We start from the raw sequence: 20848 nt of genomic DNA, 5'->3' as shown, positions 1-20848 counted from the left end.
AGATGCAGTGACTGCGGTAGCTTTAACCATTGAAAGGATACTATGACAAAGATATCGCTTCCCTCTTTCAAACTGATTTCCCCCCATTAATATATGATTGACCTCAAGAACGAAAGCTGTATCATATTCTTGGATATTTATATGAGCAATATCAGGCTCATAGCCATGCGAAATTGCTCTATATCTGTATCAGACGGGCCACAGCGTTAATTTTGCGTGAAAAGATTTGTTATCGATTAAATTGAACACTACTTTCACATTTATTGGTCTCATTCATGAAACACAAGCAGAACTCATTTTTGTGTAAATCGTGTGTAAAGTGGTTCTGGCGTAAATTTTTGGATTCATTAAAATGTTTGTATTTTCCAAATGTTAGTTGGTACGAAAGAAATCTACACCTGCTCACAGCCACGCGTAAATAGTGAGTTTAACATCCAAACGTTTTGCTCATTAATAACTAAGGCTGCATTTTAATTCGCCTTAATCGGGTACATATTTACACAGCATTTTGAAAAAATATTATATATAGTAATTACATACGGTTTTTCTTTTTACTTCTGGGACTGTTTGACTAACAGATGAAACTCCAGTAACTGCATCTGTAATCTTTCTTTAGGACCTGATACGCCACTATGTAGCCTACGCTTGAAAATAAAATGTGGTGTTTTGAATGAACTTCTGATAATAAAACTTCCGATTTCTGCATCTGAGAAATTGTTCTTTTTCATACGCTTTTGAGAAAACATGTTGAAATCCTTCGTTTGGTGTCATAATATGATGCCCATATATAGTTGTCAGTCGGATTTAATGGGCGGGATTTATGGTAATTGAGAATGAGCGTGCACGCGCGTCCCATTTACGACTGATTGGAATTCATTAACACACACACACACATTTCACTATCACATCTGGCGTTTACGAAGTATTTGTGAATCAGGAGATGAGTTTTCGGGAAGGTCTCTTTACGCGCAAATCACTCTCATATTTACGAATGTTTCATGAATGAGACCCAATGTCTTTCAATAATTCAAGCACTTTTCAAGGACCTTTTCATAAATATGGCTGTTTTCAAAGGGTTTTTTCAGGACTTTTAGGAAAAAAAGGAAATTTTAGGAACAGGAAATCAAATTCAATGAGTTAATTTCTTCATAGTCATCATCAGTAGCCGGTCTCACGTGTACCTGAGGACTCTCTGGCTCTTCAGCAGGTTCTGGAGTCCCAGGAGCCCCTCTTTCCTCTCGGACCAGTTAGCGCTGGCGCAGTGGTTCAGGATCTCGGCCACGTCCTCCGTCTGACGCAGGTAATGCGGCATCGCACCGTTACGAGAGCTGTAGGAGCGTTCGGAGCACGCGCTGGACGCGTCGCTGTTCGCGTCGTCATCGGAGTACATGCCGGGAGATTCGAAGCGTCGTCGCATGGGTCTCTGCTACAGGACAGAGAGATACGCAACACGCTTTCAGATTATGACGCCATGCTAAAGGAACTAACACTGATTTAACAGAAAAGAGACATGCAAAGATTGATGCTCATGGATGTGTTTAAACAATTACATGCATGTGTGTGTACAGTAAGTGGCCAAAATCATCTCAAAATCAGAAGAAATAACTAAAAATGTACTCTATCATTCCCAAGTTTGGGGTCAGTTAAGAAAATAATCCTTTAATTCAAATAAATGCTGTTCTTTTGAACTTTCTATTCAATTATCTAGTTTCCACAAAAATATTAAGCTGTTTTCAACACTGATAGTAGTAATGATAAGAGTAATGATGCTGAAAATGCAGATTTTGATCAATTTGGAATAAGTTACATTTGACTATATTCACATAGAAAACCTCTATTTTAAATTGTAATAATATTTCACTGTTTTTACTGTATTTTCGCAGCATTGAATAAAGAGAGACTTTCCTGCAAAATCTTAAAAATTCTTATTGACCTCAAACTTTTGAATTGTAGTGTAAATATTTTGCGTAGAGAAAATGAATCCTAGTTTTAATGATCATTAAAATAGTTTTTCATTGTGACATTATTTTAATGACAATTAAGACCATCTATGCTAAAATTCTCATGTGTGTATCTTTACTATATTTGTATGAAAAAATAGATATTATTGAATTATTGAAAACCACTTTACAACAAGGTTTTATTAGTTAACATAAGTTAACTACATTAGTTAAATGAACAATGTTTCTAAAGCTTTTATCAATCAAAGTAAATGTGAATTACATAATTTACTAATACATTATTAAAATCAAAAGTTGTATCAGTTAATATTATTTAATAGACCTGAACTAACAATGAACAGGTGTAACCTTAAAGATGAATAAATACTGTAACAAAATATATTGATCATTGTTAGTTAAAGTTGATTTAAGCATTGAACTAATTATGAAGTGTGTTACTGAAACCACAGATCACATGCAATAATGATGATGTTGAATATTTTGACAGGGAATATAGACACATATCAGGTGTCAATAATTCAATTACCTTATTCCTGGAGTCTCCTAAAAGCTGAAGAGGTTCCAGACAAACGCAGAGGGAAAGTAAAGGCAGAAACATCAGGAATATGATAACAGATGTTAATGAGACGCTGAGCGCTGATGCAGAGACGTGATTCTCACCAGAGCATCTGCCACAGCCGCCTCCACATCAGTGCCCGTGTTCAAGATCCGCATGGCGTTCACAGACGCTGAGATACGGGCCTGATGGATGAGCCCGTAACGATCTGAGAGAGAGAGAGGGAGACAGAGAGAGAGAGGGAGGGAGACAGAGAGAGAGAGAGAGAGGGAGACAGAGAGAGAGAGAGAGAGAGAGAGAGAGAGAGAGAGAGAGAGAGAGAGAGAGAGAGAGAGAGAGAGAGAGAGAGAGAGAGAGAGAGAGAGGTCAGTAATGCCTCATGCTCTCAGAGCAGTTTGAGGAGCACATGCACATAAAAAGCACCATATATATAAGAAAGAAAGAAAAAAAAACATGCAGCATCTGTGTGAAATGTTTTTGATCAGGACAAAATAAAACACTCAAAATCATGACATGCTCCTTGTTCATTAGCATCACAGCACACAACTCTACAAACGCTAACTATAAAATAAATTATTACCACCAAAAAAAAAACAATACAAACAGAATTTGCATGTACAAAATTATAAGGTAACACTTTGTTGGTTACACTTTATTTTAAGGTGTCATTGTTACAGAGTAATTAATTATGTATTTAAGTACTGAGTAATAATAATTTACTACATGTACTTACTATAGGATTAGGGTTTGGTTGAGGGTTAGTTAAATGTAATTATGCATAATATTAAATATGCATAGTTATTACTATGGTAAGCGCCTGTAACATATGTAACAAGGACACTGTAAAATAAAGTGTTACCCCCTTTGTTTTACAGTGTCATTGTTACATGATGTAGTTACTATAGATTATGCATAATACTATGCAACCCTAAACCAAACCCTAACCCCATAGTAAGTACATTGAGTTACTTAATATTAGTCAGTACTTAAATGCATAATATTACACTGTAACACAGACACTTTAAAATAAAGTGTAACCAAATACAATTACTGAAAAATGAACAGTCAAAAACAACAACAGTTAAACTTTCCAAATTAAACACAGAAATATGTAATGACATCCAACAGTCTCCAATCTAATTAAAACCTGGAAATAAAAAAAGTTTTAATATTTTTTAAATTAAATAAATAAATAATAGTGAAATGAGTCAGAAATCTCGGTAACTTTTACAACAAGGCCCCATTCTTTAACTATAGTTGGTGCATTAACTTACAAAAAGCAATACATTTGTTACAGTATTTATTAAAATCTGTTAACGTTAGTTAATAAAAATACTACTGTTCATTGTTAGTTCATTTTAGCTCAGGTCCATTAAATAATAATAAGTTAAAATGAACTTGAATTATTTTAATTGCTAGTTCATGTAACTAATGTTAACAAATGCAACCTCATTGTAAAAGTTAACCGAAATCTCTTTATAATTAATTCTAAAGTTCACGTTCATGTTTTTTAACATTTAACAAAAGTTATATTTTTTTTACTAGTGCTCTCAGACTTTTACATTCCACTGTATATTACAATTATATACAGACAGATTAGACATAAAAAAAGAACAGAATACAAATCTCACAATCTCCAAATATCTGCTGATTAATTGGCCTGGCACTAATTTCAAAATAAAACACATTTCAAAATAAAATATAAAATAAAATAAAACAAAAAGTTACAATGAGGCAATATAAGTCCAGTTCACATCCAGGAAAACTGAGCCGGTTTGAGTCAGTAAATGTAAAGCTGTGCTCGTGGTCTCTAGCGCCACCCTGTGGATGAGCTCAAACACACAGGCCTCTACATGCACTGACTCATTCTGCTGAAACACACACACAACCTGGATGTGACTGACATACACACTTCTAAACAGGTTCAGCACGAGCCCTGTTAAATACAGCAATGATCTAGGTTCTGGTGCCGTGACCCGGACCACATGCAAGTCACCTGTCAGCAGGACGTCACCCGCCGTCAGCGCGCTGGTGGAGCGAGAGTGTCTGTGGGATGCTGGGAAGGATCAGGAAGCAGGTGACACACATTTCAGAAACAACACTTTAAATTAAAGGTGACCACATCACCTGAAAACAAGCACTTTATTCTTTTGGTTAACCAACACACGTGGCTGAATATATTAAAGGGGTCATCGGATGCAAAATTCACTTTTATATGGTGTTTGATTATAAATGTGTCGTTGCAGTGTGTGGACACAACACCATACAATGAAAAAAATCCACTCACTCTTTTTTTTTATCCTCAAAAAGCCTAAAGGGGATATTCAAATTAAATGACCCATCATACCACTGATCAGCTCTACCAAACTTGGATGTCTTTTTCCAGTAATAAACAAAAACTGTTAAGTTGTTTTGATTGATACTGTGAAGCAGCTTTGATACAATCTGTATTGTGAAAAGCGCTATATAAATATATTTGACTTGACTTGACTTTAAAGACTCAATAATCAAGCCGTTTAGATTTTCTGAGCAATATGATGTCATGTTGCTCATGCTCCGCCCACGACCGCTGACGGACTGTCCCGTATTAGCATATTTCCTGTATTGCTCATTATCATTTAAAGAGACATACACCGAAACGGGTCGCTGTGAACAGAGCTGTTTTAGAGGAGGTAAAAAGGGTGTTGTTTTACACGACCATTGAGGAACTTTAACCAAAGTATTAGGGGTGTAGCGATACACGTATTCGTATTGAACCGTTCGGTACGAGGCTTTCGGTTCGGTTTTCGGTGCGCATTTTTAAACCGAACGGTTTGTTGGACCATTTTTCCTGCCGACCAAAATTTCGTTATTTCAAATGTAGGCGCGTCACGCGTGGCAAGCGCGCTCATAATGTAAGAGACGCTGGCGTGATCACAACATTGCCCAACATCAAATTGCAAATGTAATGTAAGCGGAACGAAACTGAGCTACTCGTTATTGTGTGTTTGACGGACCGTTTATCAGTTTGGACCAATGCAGCGCGAGCCGATCTTAATCATTAGCACTGTCACTACACAGCTAAATCCAGTAAAGAAAACATTTGAATTTGCCACTGAAGTAATTACATCGCTGAGAGATCTAGTGAGAAACATTCACATTTCTCCGTTATTAACGGATCAAACAGCGCTGAAACCAGGAAGAAACATTGTGCCATGAATGAACTATCCAGTGTCCACAGATCAGCAACATTAACCATGGGTTTACTGTAGTAACTCTACTAACTGTAACCATGGGAGTGTGGCAGGAATAGTAGGCTATAATGCTTTCAAGTAACATCACGTCGGTTTTATTTTGACATTATGAAAACAATTGCTGCCCTCAAATGTTAATCTGAACTAAAATAAACCTTTGTTTATAACTAGCCTACTAGTACTACAATATTACATTTCATTTTGTCCAAGGAGCTGTTTTGTTTTATAAGCTCCTAAGAAAAGTCAAGTATAGCTCCATCATTGCTTAAAGTAAAAAAATATCATACTTTATGATGTTAGTTTTAATAAAAATATAATTTAAAAAAATAAATCAAGGAAATTTCTCTGCGTACCGAACCGTACCTAACCGAACCGAACCGTGACACAAGTGTATCGAACCGAACCGTGACACAAGTGTATCGAACCGAACCGTGACACAAGTGTATCGAACCGAACCGTGACACAAGTGTATCGAACCGAACCGTGACACAAGTGTATCGTATCGAACCGAACCGTGACACAAGTGTATCGTATCGAACCGAACCGTGACACAAGTGTATCGTATCGAACCGAACCGTGACACAAGTGTATCGTATCGAACCGAACCGTGACAAGTGTATCGAACCGAACCGTGACACAAGTGTATCGTATCGAACCGAACCGTGACACAAGTGTATCGTATCGAACCGAACCGTGACACAAGTGTATCGTATCGAACCGAACCGAACCGTGACACAAGTGTATCGAACCGAACCGTGACACAAGTGTATCGAACCGAACCGTGACACAAGTGTATCGTATCGAACCGAACCGTGACACAAGTGTATCGTATCGAACCGAACCGTGACACAAGTGTATCGTATCGAACCGAACCGTGACACAAGTGTATCGAACCGAACCGAACCGTGACACAAGTGTATCGAACCGAACTGTGACACAAGTGTATCGAACCGAACCGAACCGTGACACAAGTGTATTGAACCGAACCGAACCGTGACACAAGTGTATCGTATCGAACCGAACCGTGACACAAGTGTATCGTATCGAACCGAACCGTGACACAAGTGTATCGAACCGAACTGTGACACAAGTGTATCGAACCGAACCGAACCGTGACACAAGTGTATCGAACCGAACTGTGACACAAGTGTATCGAACCGAACCGAACCGTGACACAAGTGTATCGAACCGAACTGTGACACAAGTGTATCGAACCGAACCGTGACACAAGTGTATCGAACCGAACCGTGACACAAGTGTATCGTATCGAACGGAACCGAACCGTGACACAAGTGTATCCTATCGAACCGAACCGTGACACAAGTGTATCCTATCGAACCGAACCGTGACACAAGTGTATCGTATCGAACCGAACCGAACCGTGACACAAGTGTATCGTATCGACCCGAACCGTGACACAAATGTATCGTATCGAACCGAACCATGACACAAGTGTATCGAACCGAACCGTGACACAAGTGTATCGTATCGAACCGAACCGTGACACAAGTGTATCGAACCGAAACACAAGTGTATCGTATCGAACCGAACCGTGACACAAGTGTATCGTATCGAACCGAACCGTGACACAAGTGTATCGAACCGAACCGTGACACAAGTGTATCGTATCGAACCGAACCGTGACACAAGTGTATCGTATCGACCCGAACCGTGACACAAATGTATCGTATCGAACCGAACCGTGACACAAGTGTATCGTATCGAACCGAACCGTGACACAAATGTATCGTATCGAACCGAACCGTGACACAAGTGTATCGAACCGAACCGTGACACAAGTGTATCGAACCGAAACGTGACACAAGTGTATCGTATCGACCCCAACCCTGAGAGACAAATGTATCGTATCGAACCGAACCGTGACACAAGTGTATCGTATCGAACCGAACCGTGACACAAATGTATCGTATCGAACCGAACCGTGACACAAGTGTATCGAACCGAACCGTGACACAAGTGTATCGAACCGAACCGTGACACAAGTGTATCGTATCGAACCGAACCGTGACACAAGTGTATCGTATCGAACCGAACCGTGACACAAGTGTATCGTATCGAACCGAACCGTGACACAAGTGTATCGAACCGAACCGTGACACAAGTGTATCGTATCGAACCGAACCGTGACACAAGTGTATCGTATCGAACCGAACCGTGACACAAGTGTATCGTATCGAACCGAACCGTGACACAAGTGTATCGTATCGAACCGAACCGTGACACAAGTGTATCGTATCGAACCGAACCGTGACACAAGTGTATCGAACCGAACCGTGACACAAGTGTATCGTATCGAACCGAACCCTGACACAAGTGTATCGTATCGAACCGAACCGTGACACAAGTGTATCGTATCGAACCGAACCGTGACACAAGTGTATCGTATCGAACCGAACCGTGAATTTTGTGAACCGTTACACCCCTACAAAGTATGTTACAAACTTTACATGAAGACTCTAAAAAATCATACCAACTTATGGAAAATGGGCATCCGATGACCCCTTAAGTATGTTTATCGTCATATTGTCCAGCCCTAGTTTAAGGGTAAATGAAAGGCGATAGAGAAGCATCACTCAAGCAGAGTCACTAGCGGGACTCTTACCCAGCGAACTGAACCCTCGAGCCGGGCTGGTGTCTCGACTGCTCTCCCGACTGGTGTCACGACTACAGCCCTGACTCATGCTGGGCCTCGGGATACGACTGCCCCGCACTAACACACACACACACACACACACACACACACGTGCACGGCAGGAGTCAGCAGCACAGGACAGAGGAAAGACGTGCAGGTTGAATGAGACAGTGGAGGATACGACACATATTAACAGACCAGACTTACGTGTGACGTAAGACGCTGCTGACGTGTGTCTGGTGTGTGTGTGTGTGTGTGTGTGTGTGTGTGTGTGTGTGTGTGTATTCTGGTTCTGTTGTGGATCCGCGTTCAGTGCCGCCGCTGACGTAAGACGCTGCTGACGTGTGTCTGGTGTGTGTGTGTGTGTGTGTGTGTGTGTGTGTGTGTGTGTATTCTGGTTCTGTTGTGGATCCGCGTTCAGTGCCGCTGCTGACGTAAGACGCTGCTGACGTGTGTCTGGTGTGTGTGTGTGTGTGTGTGTGTATTCTGGTTCTGTTGTGGATCCGCGTTCAGTGCCGCCGCTGACGTAAGACGCTGCTGACGTGTGTCTGGTGTGTGTGTGTGTGTGTGTATTCTGGTTCTGTTGTGGATCCGCGTTCAGTGCCGCCGCTGACGTAAGACGCTGCTGACGTGTGTCTGGTGTGTGTGTGTGTGTGTGTATTCTGGTTCTGTTGTGGATCCGCGTTCAGTGCCGCTGCTGACGTGTGTCTGGTGTGTGTGTGTGTATTCGGGTTCAAATAAATATGGCTGGGCAAAAAAATGCAAGTCTTCCTCTGTGTGGAAATCCTTAGACATGTTTGCGAAGATTGTTTTGTTTCCAGCGTGCGTCTCCCTCAGACTGTAGACGAAGCTCGGGCGCACCAGACACACGTCAGCAGCGTCTTACGTCACACACACACACACACACACACACACCAGACACACGTCAGCAGCGTCTTACGTCAGCAGCGGCACTGAACGCAGATCCACAACAGAACCAGAATACACACACACACACACACACACACACACACACACACACACACACGTCAGCAGCGGCACTGAACGCGGATCCACAACAGAACCGGAACACAATACAATGCTGAATAAAGGCCTAGTTTGTGTTATTTTTGGACCAAAATGTATTTTCGATGCTTCAACACACTCTAACTAACCCACTGATGTCACATGGACTACTTTGATGATGTCTTTATTTCCTTTCTGGACGAGGACAGTATACCGTACATACATTTACAATGGAGGGACAGAAAGCTCTCGGACTAAATTTAAAATATCTTAAACTGTGTCCTGAAGATGAACGGAGGTCTGACTGGCTTGGAGCGACATGAGGGAGAGTCATTAATGACATCATTTTCATTTTTGGGTGAACTAACCCTTGAAGGCAAGTATTTTAATAAAAAACACAAAGCCATTTCTTTTTTCATTTTAAAGAAGACCAACGCCTCAAGTTTATAATTGTTTTAATAATTTAATGTATTAAACAATTGTATAAATGAAGGACCAAACAAAACTGATAAAAACATAATTTTTTTTAGAAAAAAATAAAAATAGTAACAGGAATGAGTGTCTATATGAGTGTGTGCTGAACGAGTGAATGTAAAAGCTTTACCCTCTCGCCCGCGGCTGGGACTCGTCTCGCGACTGCAGCCTTGACTCCGCGGGATCTTACAGCGCTTGACCGACGGCGCTCCGGTGGCTCGAGGGATTCTCCCGTAGGAATGACCCAAGAGCTTCCCAGGTGAACTCGAGCGACTGCCCGCTATAACACACACACATTTCACTTCAACAGTGTTCGGTGGCTTAATTTAATGATCAATGTTACGGTGAATATATAAATACAGGTGAAACTCGAAAAATTCTAATATCGTTCAAAAGTTCATTTATTTCAGTAATTCAACTTAAAAGGTGAAACTAATAAATTATATAGACTCATTACATGCAAAGTGAGATATTTCAAGCCTTTATTTGTTATAATTTGGATGATTATGGCTTACAGCTTATGAAAACCCCAAAGTCAAAATTAGAATATTGTGAAAAGGTTTTCATAAGCTGTAACAAATAAAGGCTTGAAATATCTCACTTTGCATGTAATGAGTCTATATAATATATTAGTTTCATCTTTTAAGTTGAATTACTGAAATAAATGAACTTTTGCACCATATTCTAATAATTCGAGTTTCACCTGTAAAAGCTGATAGGACGACACATGCATTGAACACAAACACAGAGGCTGTTTGAGGCAGAGACGGTCCACTCGTACATAAATAAATAAGAGAAAACATAAGGGGTCATATGGATTTCTTCATTATTTTAATATGTTCTTTGAAGGTCACTTATAATGTTAATTCCTGTACGTTTTTTAAACAGTTTTTAATGGCAGGCTAGCAGTTCCCGTTGACTCGCGCTAGCCTAGCACCAGCGAACTATGCAACTGGAACGACTGGATGACATTTTTTGAAAACTGTCTCCACTGATAAATAACACACAGGCTAACTTGGAAATGAGGCCCGATGTCCAAAATCCTGAACCACCCCTTTAAGTCTTTCATGTGATATTTATATTTAATTTCAGCTTTGTTTCAATTTTAAAAAATGTATTTCAATAGTTTTCGTTAACAATAACAACGCTGGCTTGAAATAACAAACTGTGGGCGTTACCAAGATGGCCGCCGAGTGAACTGACCCGCCTTAAAGGGATAGTTCACCCCAAAATGAAAACTCTGTCAGTAATTACTCTCCCTCATGTTGTTCAACCCCGTAAGACTTTCGTTCATCTTCCGAACACAAATAAAGATATTTTTGATTAAATCTGAGAGCTGGATCACTCCTCCATAGGCTTCTTAAGGGATTGAAACTGGCCGGCCCAAAAGTTATGAAAGACATCGTTAAAATAGTCCGAGTGACTACAGCGGCTCAACCTTAAGTTTATCAAGCGACGAGAATACTTTCTGTGCGCAAAAAACAAACAAAAATAACGACTGTATTCAACTATTCATTTCCTTCTCTGTGGGCCTCAAGATAGTTCATGTAGTGTAACAGCGCAGCGCTTCTGGTGTACGTCACACGGAGGCTCACTATTGGCCGACGCTGGTCATGTGTGTGTGTGATGTACAGAAGCGCTGCGCTGTTACACTGCGTGAACTCACTCGAGGCCCACCGAGAAGGACATGAATAGTTGAATAAAGTCGTTATTTTTGTTTGTTTTTTGCGCACAGAAAGTATTCTCGTCGCTTGATAAACTTAAGGTTGAGCCGCTGTAGTCACTCGGACTATTTTAACGATGTCTTTCATAACTTTTGGGCCGGCCAGTTTCAATCCCTTAAGAAGCCTATGGAGGAGTGATCCAGCTCTCAGATTTAATCAAAAATATCTTTATTTGTGTTCGGAAGATGAACGAAAGTCTTACGGGGTTGAACAACATGAGGGAGAGTAATTACTGACAGAGTTTACATTTTGGGGTGAACTATCCCTTTAAAGGGACTTTCATAAAAGGGACTGGGATACAGTGTGACAGCGAAATAACACAAATGAACGGTGGCTAAACACAGACTGAAGCAATGGCAGCAGTTCAGTGAACAACAGCGAGCGCCTGTCGCAGGGGATCATGCTTTCATGACGGGACACATGCAGGCAGGAATCCGTGTTTTACTCCGTACCGTGAGCTTTACCCGCTACTGGATTAGCAGATCTGGATCCTTGATGCGGGACAGTGAAGAGAGTCAATGAAACTACATTACCCATGATTCAATGCACGGGACACGCTCAACATCAGCATGATCTACCACTGACTGTTGCATGAGCAATGATAAAAAGTGTGCTGATGTTTATGATGCGGCACACAAAGAGAAATGGAGTTCATATCTCTTCATTAAGAGGGACGTTAAGCAAAAACATAAAAAAAGCCACATTATACCGGAGTATAATGTATATTACACTGCAGCCAATGAAATTAATGCATACTGTATATCTATTGGTCATGGCTTATATTTTATTTATTTAATGTTTCTATGATATTTCTATCATTTCTCTGTGAAGTTTAATTTATTGATAAACATATTTAATGATTTACTTTGTTGGCCAGAGCAGGATGATGTAACTGCAAACTCACGTTGTGATTGGGACACAGCTTTGGCTCGGCTCCTCCCCCTGCTGTCCGTCACAGAAGCTCCGCCCCCAGAAGCCTTCTCTGAACTCTGCCGTCTTGTTCGCACACGACCTGCAGGACAGAGAAAAATACAGAAAACATTTGAGAGAGTAAACCGATGGATGAGCAAACTTCAAAATTGATTTCATTTATTACATTATATATATATAAATATAATTTAATTATATATATAAAATGTTTTTATATTTTATTTATATTAATTTATATATAACAAAATGTATTTAATTTATTATATTATATAATTTATTTATATTTTATTTATATTAAACTTCATTATCATTTAACTATGCAAACTGATGCATACACACACAAAACACCATTACAAAACCTAAACACACAACTCCTTATACTCAACAAGCCCAAACTGAACACAGACGCTGTGAAGACTCATACTGACTGACATAAACATGACTTATTCAAACAGGGGGCTGTTCCATAAACCTAGATTAGAGTATAAGCCAGGCTTATTTCGGTTAGTCAGGCTTATTTTTGGTAGATTCGGTTTCATAAATCAAACTTAAAAAAGTTCAAACTCAGTTACCCTGGCAACTTATGCTGGGAAACTAGCCTGGTCCAGGGCAGGCTAACTGTCAGGCTAAAGGCCAATTTATACTTCTGCGTCGAGTGTACGCCGTAGTGTACGGCGTACGCTACGCACGTAGGCGACGCCGTCATGAGCATTTATACTTCTGCGTTTAGGTCTGCGTTGCTCTGCAGTACAGCGCCGAAACGCTAGTTGGCGGCGGAGGGTTTTAATGTTCCACTGTGTTTAGATTCCTCGCGGCAAGAAGAAAAAGATTCCTCGCGGCTGTTGTGAGTTTAGGTTACTACAAGCAATGTCGACTGAAAGAGAGCAGATCATGTTGGAGTTGGAGCTTATCGAGGTGGAAAAGGTAATTTTTTTGTTTTTTTTAACAGTTTCGCTGTACTTAGAATTTAAAAATGGCGGGCGGTGCAGAAGAACACGCCGGAAATACATAGGAGGAAACGCGATGCTCCCAAGCCGACCAATCACAGATCTTGCGGTCCGCGTCGTCGCGACGTGTAGTTACATTTTTGAGGAGGTGCGCGTCAGGTTACGGCGAAGGGTACGGCGTATGGTACGCGTCTGTGCGTATGCTACGCCGTACCTACTGCGCGCACCCGACGCAGAAGTATAAATTGGTCTTAAGCCTCAGTTGTTACACAGATCCTCAACACTGACCGACAAGAACACAATGATATTACCACTGACAGTCTCTAATACCATTATTGGACTTTATAAATACACAGTATACAGAAAATCAACTTAAATAAGGCTACAATATAGACAATATAGACACATATATAAGGCGTTTTAAAGTTGTCCGTTTAGGACATGTCATTTTTGTAATAAAGACATTTTAATTAAGGAATGCCTCGGTTATCAGAGAATTCTTTCTCTACACTGTCTTTTATATATATATATATATATATATATTATGTACTTTATTATGTCTTTCAATTCAAACACATTTAACACAATTATACAAATGGACAGTTCCTTTAAATACATCATATTTTCCCCCAATAAATATTCCTTATTTTTCCTTCTACTTTTTTTTTCTTTTGTGATAATACCAACACATACATATAAATAAAACAATAAATAAATATTAATAAAAATATAACATTCACATATATCAAACTCTTATAATGAATGACACATAATTCCTAATAGTTATTCAAGTAATATTATTTAAATATCAAATATTCAATATTAAATAAGTAAATAAATAAAATAACAAATAACTAGAAATAAAAGGGAAGGTTACATAAAAATGTAGTTAATGTAGGCCAATATATATTCCTTTATTTTATGGAATATTCTTTGATTTTAGAGTTGCACATATCTTTTCAAAATGTATACATTTGTTCTTAATTTAATGTTATCCTCTCCATAATGTACTTTAGAAACTAAATTTAACCACTCATTTAAAACTGGGGATTCTTGCTTTCTCAAAAAAGTTATTGCATTAAAAGCTGTAATTCTCAGCATTCTAAATAAGTATATATCATCTTTATAAAGTAGCATAGGTCCTATACCCAAAACTATATTTTGTATCTTTATATATTTAGTTTCTTAAAAAAAATCTTCCCTGAATTAGGCTACTTCTGTTCAATTTCTTTTTTTTATTAGAAGTATAAAATATATGAGTGTAATGAGCTAGTTCACTGCAACTTATCCAACATCCTAAAGAGAAATTATTATAATTAGAAGATATTTCTAGTGTTATAAAATATCGCATATTAATTTTCCAAGCAAAATGTATATTTTAGTCAGAATTATTGCGCTCCTATTTGGCGCGCATGCGCGCAGCAGCGCTCGTTCAATATGAAGATTAGCAGCAAAATGGATACATTTGCACGACTTTCTAACATTTACAGATGGAGAATATAACTGTAAAATGTAATTTTTGCACTGAGGGGGGAAAAAAACATGTCACAAACACATAAAACAGCACAAAATATACGCTGTTTGATGGTGGATCGATTTGATCCACGATCGACCTCTAGGGCTGCTTCAGAAACGCGTGCACACGCAATTATCTAGACTAGATAAACCTGGATCAAATTAGTGCGATTGCGTGAACTTCAATTACCTTTTATGGAACCACTTTAGCCCCAATTTATTTGTTAGGCTCATTCAAGTCCGGTTTTGGAGTTTAATCCCCGCTTTTCTAAGATTCATTTATGGAACAGCCCCCAGGTATATTCACATAAACACTGGATAATGTTGTATCTAAACGTTTTATGTGATTTTATGTCACTTGTTATTTCTCAAATGTTGACAATTCACCTCAGTGTCTAGTAGCCACACTAGCCAATGAACTACAAGCATCTGAGAGTGGCATCTGTGTACGTCTCAAACAGACAACATTTCAACACAGAGGAGGACAATGAGACACAAACCTGTGCACACGTAAACACACACATCTTACATCTTACCCTGAACATTACCAGCGGCATCTTTGAGCAAATAAGAGCAGAAGTACAACAGCATCAGCGCGTGTTAGACAGTGCCTTATTCTCTTAAACACCTTCATATGAACATGTGCATGAACGTATGAGAGTCTTTCAAAATTCAAGCTTGGAATAATAGATTTTAATGCCTGAATATATTATCCTAATACATAAATATATTTATATCACTCACATAAATAACGATTAAATAATGAAATAAAAGTAACAGTCCTTGAACACAAAAACAAAATAAAATATTGTATGTTAAATATAGTTTGTCTGGAAATTTGTCTGCTGTCAATAATAAATGTACACTTTTGGACAATTCAACATTATATGATTAACTTTTATAAGTCAAAAAAGGCTAAAATGTCTAACAATAGGCATTAAACATATTATGTCTAGTGATTTTATAGGTAAACTGAATCAAAATGTTTAATTTGATCATTTGCAAACTTATTATTGATGACAAATATTGATATTTCAGGTATAAATTTTAAATAAAACGTAATAGACATTTACAGTTAATGTCCTTTCATTATATACACACACACATATACAGTAGTCAACATTTGAAGTGGATCAAAAAAGTTAATCAAAGTTGTCCTAAGACAAGAACGGGTATTGTTCAAAATTCATGTACAGGTGAAACTCAAAAAATTAGAATATGGTGCAAAAGTTCATTTATTTCAGTAATTCAACTTAAAATGTGAAACTAATATATTATATAGACTCATTACATGCAAAGTGAGATATTTCAAGCCTTTATTTGTTATAGTTTGGATGATTATGCCTTATAGCTATGAAAACCTTTTCACAATATTCTAATTTTGAATTTGGGGTTTTCATAAGCTGTAAGCCATAATCATCAAAACTATAACAAATAAAGGCTTGAAATATCTCACTTTGCATGTAATGAGTCTATATAATATATTAGTTTCACATTTTAAGTTGAATTACTGAAATAAATGAACTTTAGCACCATATTCTAATTTTTTGAGTTTCACCTGTATAACTTTGATGAAAGGTTTTGATCCACTTCAAATGTTGACTACTGTATATATATATATATGTTTATTTTATTTTTTTGTAATATACTATTTTAATAATTTTATTGTATTTAATTAATAATTACAAGACATTAAAAACACCCAAAAAACAGTGTCTTAAATGTCCCCTCATTACCAGATTGTTTATTGACAGCTCTTGATCTCTGTAAACGAGTGTGTTTCAGTGAACATGTAAGTGTTGGCTTTACCCAGCGAGGCGTAGGACCCGGGCGGCAGTGCCGTGGCAGAGCTGAAGGGGGCAGCGGCGGGTACAGTGGGCATTCGTGATTTGGCACTGGCTGCAGCGTTAACATCGACATCACTGCGTGAACGCTGGAGTGAGCCGGACGAAGACGACGCGCGAGAACTCGCCACTTTAGCTGAGAGAGAACGAGAGGAAATTACTGTGTATATGAACAAAAATACATCAACTTAAAAAAAAAATCCTTTTTTTAAAGAAGTCTCTTCTGCTCACCAAGGCTACATTTATTTAATCAAAAATACAGTGAAAATTGTGAAATATTATTACAATTTTAAATAGCTGTTTTCTATGTGAATATATACTAACATTTAATTTATTCCTGTGATCAAAGATGAATTTTCAGCATCATTTCTCCAGTCTTCAGTGTCACATGATCCTTCAGAAATCACTCTAATATGAGGATCTGATGCTCAAGAAACATGTATGATTATTATTAGTGTTGAAAACAGCTGCTTCATATTTTTGTGGAAACCATGATATGTTAAATAAAAAAAATTTGAGGATTGAGATTAACAAAGAAAATAGAAATGATATTTAAAGTAATAAGTTTATTTAGCAAATACACATTAAATTGATAAAAATAAGACATTTATAATGTTACAAAAGATTATATTTCAAATAAAATGCTGTTCTTTTGAACTTTCTATTTATCAAAGAATCCTGAAAAAAATGTATCACAGTTTCCACAAAAATATGAAGCAGCACAAGTGTTTTCAGCCTTGATAATAATACAACCATTATTAATAATTGATCATCAATAATAATGTTAGAAGTAATGATGCTGAAAATTCAGCTTTGGTCACAGGAAAAAAAATACATTTTACAATGTATTACATAAGAAGACAGCTATTGACAGCTAATATTTCACTTTTTTACTGTATTTTTGATCAAATAAAGGCAGCATTGGTGAGCAGAAGAGACTTTCAATTTAAAAATCTCAATTATTCCAAATTTCTGACTGGGAGTGTATTCAACATGACATTTAACAGATACACGAAAACAATGCAAAAAGTCTTTAAAGGTACAATATGTAGGATTTTTCACCACCAGTGGTCGCTAACCTCTTACAATAACAAAGGCGTATATTAATGACGCAAAGCATTAAGCGGAGTTATGGATCTTGTCGTCAAGCTGATGGATCTTTTATGGATGAGTGAATACAGTGATGTTTTTATCATGACTGTGGTGTGAAGCGGGGCGCGATTGCTAACGAGAGACGTATACCAGCGCCGCACGCAACGCGAGTCCCGCGGATATAAAGGAATAAGGACATTTCATTCTACCGACCTACACGCAAGTGCTGGATTAATACTCACACAAGTCAGTTTATTAGAAGAATTAAACTTGAGGTAACGCAGCGCTGTTTCACTTGCTCTAACAGTTACACTATCACACTAAGTGTGTTAAATGTTGTTAGTTGGGTTGTTTGTTGACTATATGAGACTAGCAGTAAGCCAGATCAACATTAGAATAACATAGAGATCATATTATAATATTTCATCCTGTTGAACTAAATAACATTGATTAGTTTTATGTACATTTGCTCAGCTGTCTAATAAAGTACACGCAACACTTGCGTCTCTGTCGAGTCGAAGTTCGTCGCGGACGTGGAGCTCTCGGTGTCTCGAAACATGTTGATCTTCGTTCTAGTCCTCTTTTTGTCTCAAAGACTGCTTGCCATGGTCCAAAATGTTTGAACAAAACAACAACAGCGTGAGCGTCCTGCTAGGCATAACGCAGTTGTCCACGTCTGTCGCCATGGTTACTATGGCAGTGCGAGCGTAACCGAAGGTAACGCGGATATGATGTCATTGACTGGCGACTCCTCACCCCTGCTGACACGTCCCGTTTCCTTGGTTAAAATCGCAATTTTCTCACGATTTACAAATAGTTGGAAACATTGGGGATTTTGTAAGTAATCAACTAAATAAAATATATAACAGTGGCCTGGATGCCAGCCCGAACCCCGCCCACAACATTTTTTGGTCGGGAAGTTCGGTCTGGACTCGATCCATTGAGGAGTAATTATGATCGGTTCAGAATTAGTCGGGCCAATCAAATTGCCAGGGCGGGCTTTATACGATGATGGACAGATGATCTGCCGTTACGTAATCATCACGTCATCAAAGAGCGCTTGGGTTGAACTGGTTTCCCTCAGAGATGGCCGCCGCTGGAGAACTGAGATGTAGAGATCCCGCTATCGCGTCCGTTGTAAAAGAAATCGACAGCGCATTCATTTTAAAAGACGAACAGAGAACTGCAATCAAGGCATTTGTCGATCGGAAAGATGTGTTTGCCGTCCTTCCCACGGGATTCGGCAAAAGTTTAATTTATCAGCTGGCTCCGATGGTCGCTAAGAAGATGGGACGCAATGAAAACCCTGTGGTCGTTGTGGTTTCTCCTTTGGTCGCACTCATGGAGGACCAAGTAAAAGAAGCAACACTCATTATTGTACTACTTCTTCCAGCGTGCGTGCAGTTGAGTTCTGTTGACAATTTGCGTAGCTCATAAAAAAAAACACTTACTGCGTTGCTCTGATTGGTTGTAGGTCTATCCAATTGAGTGCAGAGGTTTTTTTTTCTTCCTGGTTCGGTTAAGACACGCCTCATAATCAAAGCCTAATGGAGCAGTATCACACTCACACTATGACTAGAATATGAGTATGACGAAGTCCTTTTATATCGTTGATGGGAAACAGTTTCAATCCCCAGCCCCGATCACGAGCGGGGTTCAGCGGGTTACCCGGGCCTCTCGCCGCAGGGTAGGCACACGCTGATCCGCCCATTGTGGCGCGCGTGCAGCCCCGGACATCTAAGGGCATCACAGACCTGTTATTGCTCCATCTCGCGTGGCTGAACGCCACTTGTCCCTCTAAGAAGTTGGACGCCGACCGCTCGGGGCCGCGTAACTAGTTAGCATGCCGGAGTCTCGTTCGTTATCGAAATGAACCAGACAAATCGCTCCACCAACTAAGAACGGCCATGCACCACCACCCACAGAATCGAGAAAGAGACTCAACACGGGTGTGCTTTCCCGTGTTGAGTCAAATTAAGCCGCAGGCTCCACTCCTGGTGGTGCCCTTCCTTCAATTCCTTTAAGTTTCAGCTTTGCAACCATACTCCCCCCGGAACCCAAAGACTCGTGGTTTCCCGCAGGCTGCCCGGCGGGTCATGGGAATAACGCCGCCGGATCGCGGGTCGGCATCGTTTACGGTCGGAACTACGACGGTATCTGATCGTCTTCGAACCTCCGACTTTTGGCCTAGTGGATTTTTGGATATTTTACTGCAAAAATCCTACATATTGTACCTTTAATAATCTAAACTACTGTTATACTAAAAAAAAATTCATTAAAAAAAAAAAAAAAACCAAGAGGTATATTCTTACTTCTGCTTAAGTTGCTCCCGACAGGTGTTTTTGCAGAAAGAGGCCGACTACGAAAGACAAGTGAGTATGAAAACACAACGTGTGAAACCTCATGAACACACTAAAGAGTGTGGAATAAAAGGGCAGAAGAGCGTCTCTCACTTCAGACTCTCCTGCGAGCTGGAGGACGAGCGGTCAGACTGAGGCAGGGACATGATGCTGTCCGAGCTCTTCAGGTGAGACTGGAGCGCCTTCTGATAGGTCAGTTCCAGCGCCTGGAACATATGCTCCGCCTCCTTGCTGAAGTGGGCGTGAAAACCCCAGTAACATCTGGAATAAAACAGGGTTCGTTCAGATTGTGTGAAATTCAATTCCAGGACTTTTCATTCAAGCACTACTTTTTCTGACTACAATCAGAGATCTCATTTATCAAACAATATCTTTCTTTATTATCTTTGAAATTCTAAAAAAGATAAATAGATTAATAAAAATAAACCGTAACACTTTACAATAAGTTTTTTCATTTGTTAACCTTAGTAAACTACATTAGTTTACATGAACTAACAATGAAAAACACTTCTAAAGCATTTATTAATTTTAGCTAATGTTAATTTTTTTTAACA

At 39.0% G+C, this 20848-nt stretch overlaps 1 protein-coding gene across 1 annotated transcript in view; it reads right to left on the bottom strand.

Moving 5' to 3' along the window:
- LOC130071443 (CLIP-associating protein 1) overlaps positions 1-20848 on the bottom strand; it is a 104017-nt gene that overhangs the window by 39028 nt on the left and 44141 nt on the right. Inside the window, exons 17-27 of the mRNA XM_056236279.1 lie at positions 20388-20555; positions 20247-20293; positions 16808-16978; positions 12511-12618; positions 12059-12097; positions 10013-10162; positions 8374-8481; positions 4514-4573; positions 2622-2725; positions 2488-2511; positions 1182-1426 (exon numbers count right to left, since the gene is read on the bottom strand). Of these exons, the coding sequence (XP_056092254.1) occupies positions 1182-1426; positions 2488-2511; positions 2622-2725; positions 4514-4573; positions 8374-8481; positions 10013-10162; positions 12059-12097; positions 12511-12618; positions 16808-16978; positions 20247-20293; positions 20388-20555 (1224 nt within the window). The remainder of the gene's footprint in view (positions 1-1181; positions 1427-2487; positions 2512-2621; positions 2726-4513; positions 4574-8373; positions 8482-10012; positions 10163-12058; positions 12098-12510; positions 12619-16807; positions 16979-20246; positions 20294-20387; positions 20556-20848) is intronic.

The sequence above is a fragment of the Rhinichthys klamathensis genome, unplaced genomic scaffold (assembly GCF_029890125.1).
Source record: "Rhinichthys klamathensis goyatoka isolate OS25496 unplaced genomic scaffold, OSU_Roscu_1.1 h1tg000444l_1, whole genome shotgun sequence".
NCBI classification, from domain to species: domain Eukaryota; kingdom Metazoa; phylum Chordata; class Actinopteri; order Cypriniformes; family Leuciscidae; genus Rhinichthys; species Rhinichthys klamathensis.
Note: the sequence above shows the minus strand (reverse complement) of the source record. Positions and strands in the feature narration are given on the sequence as shown.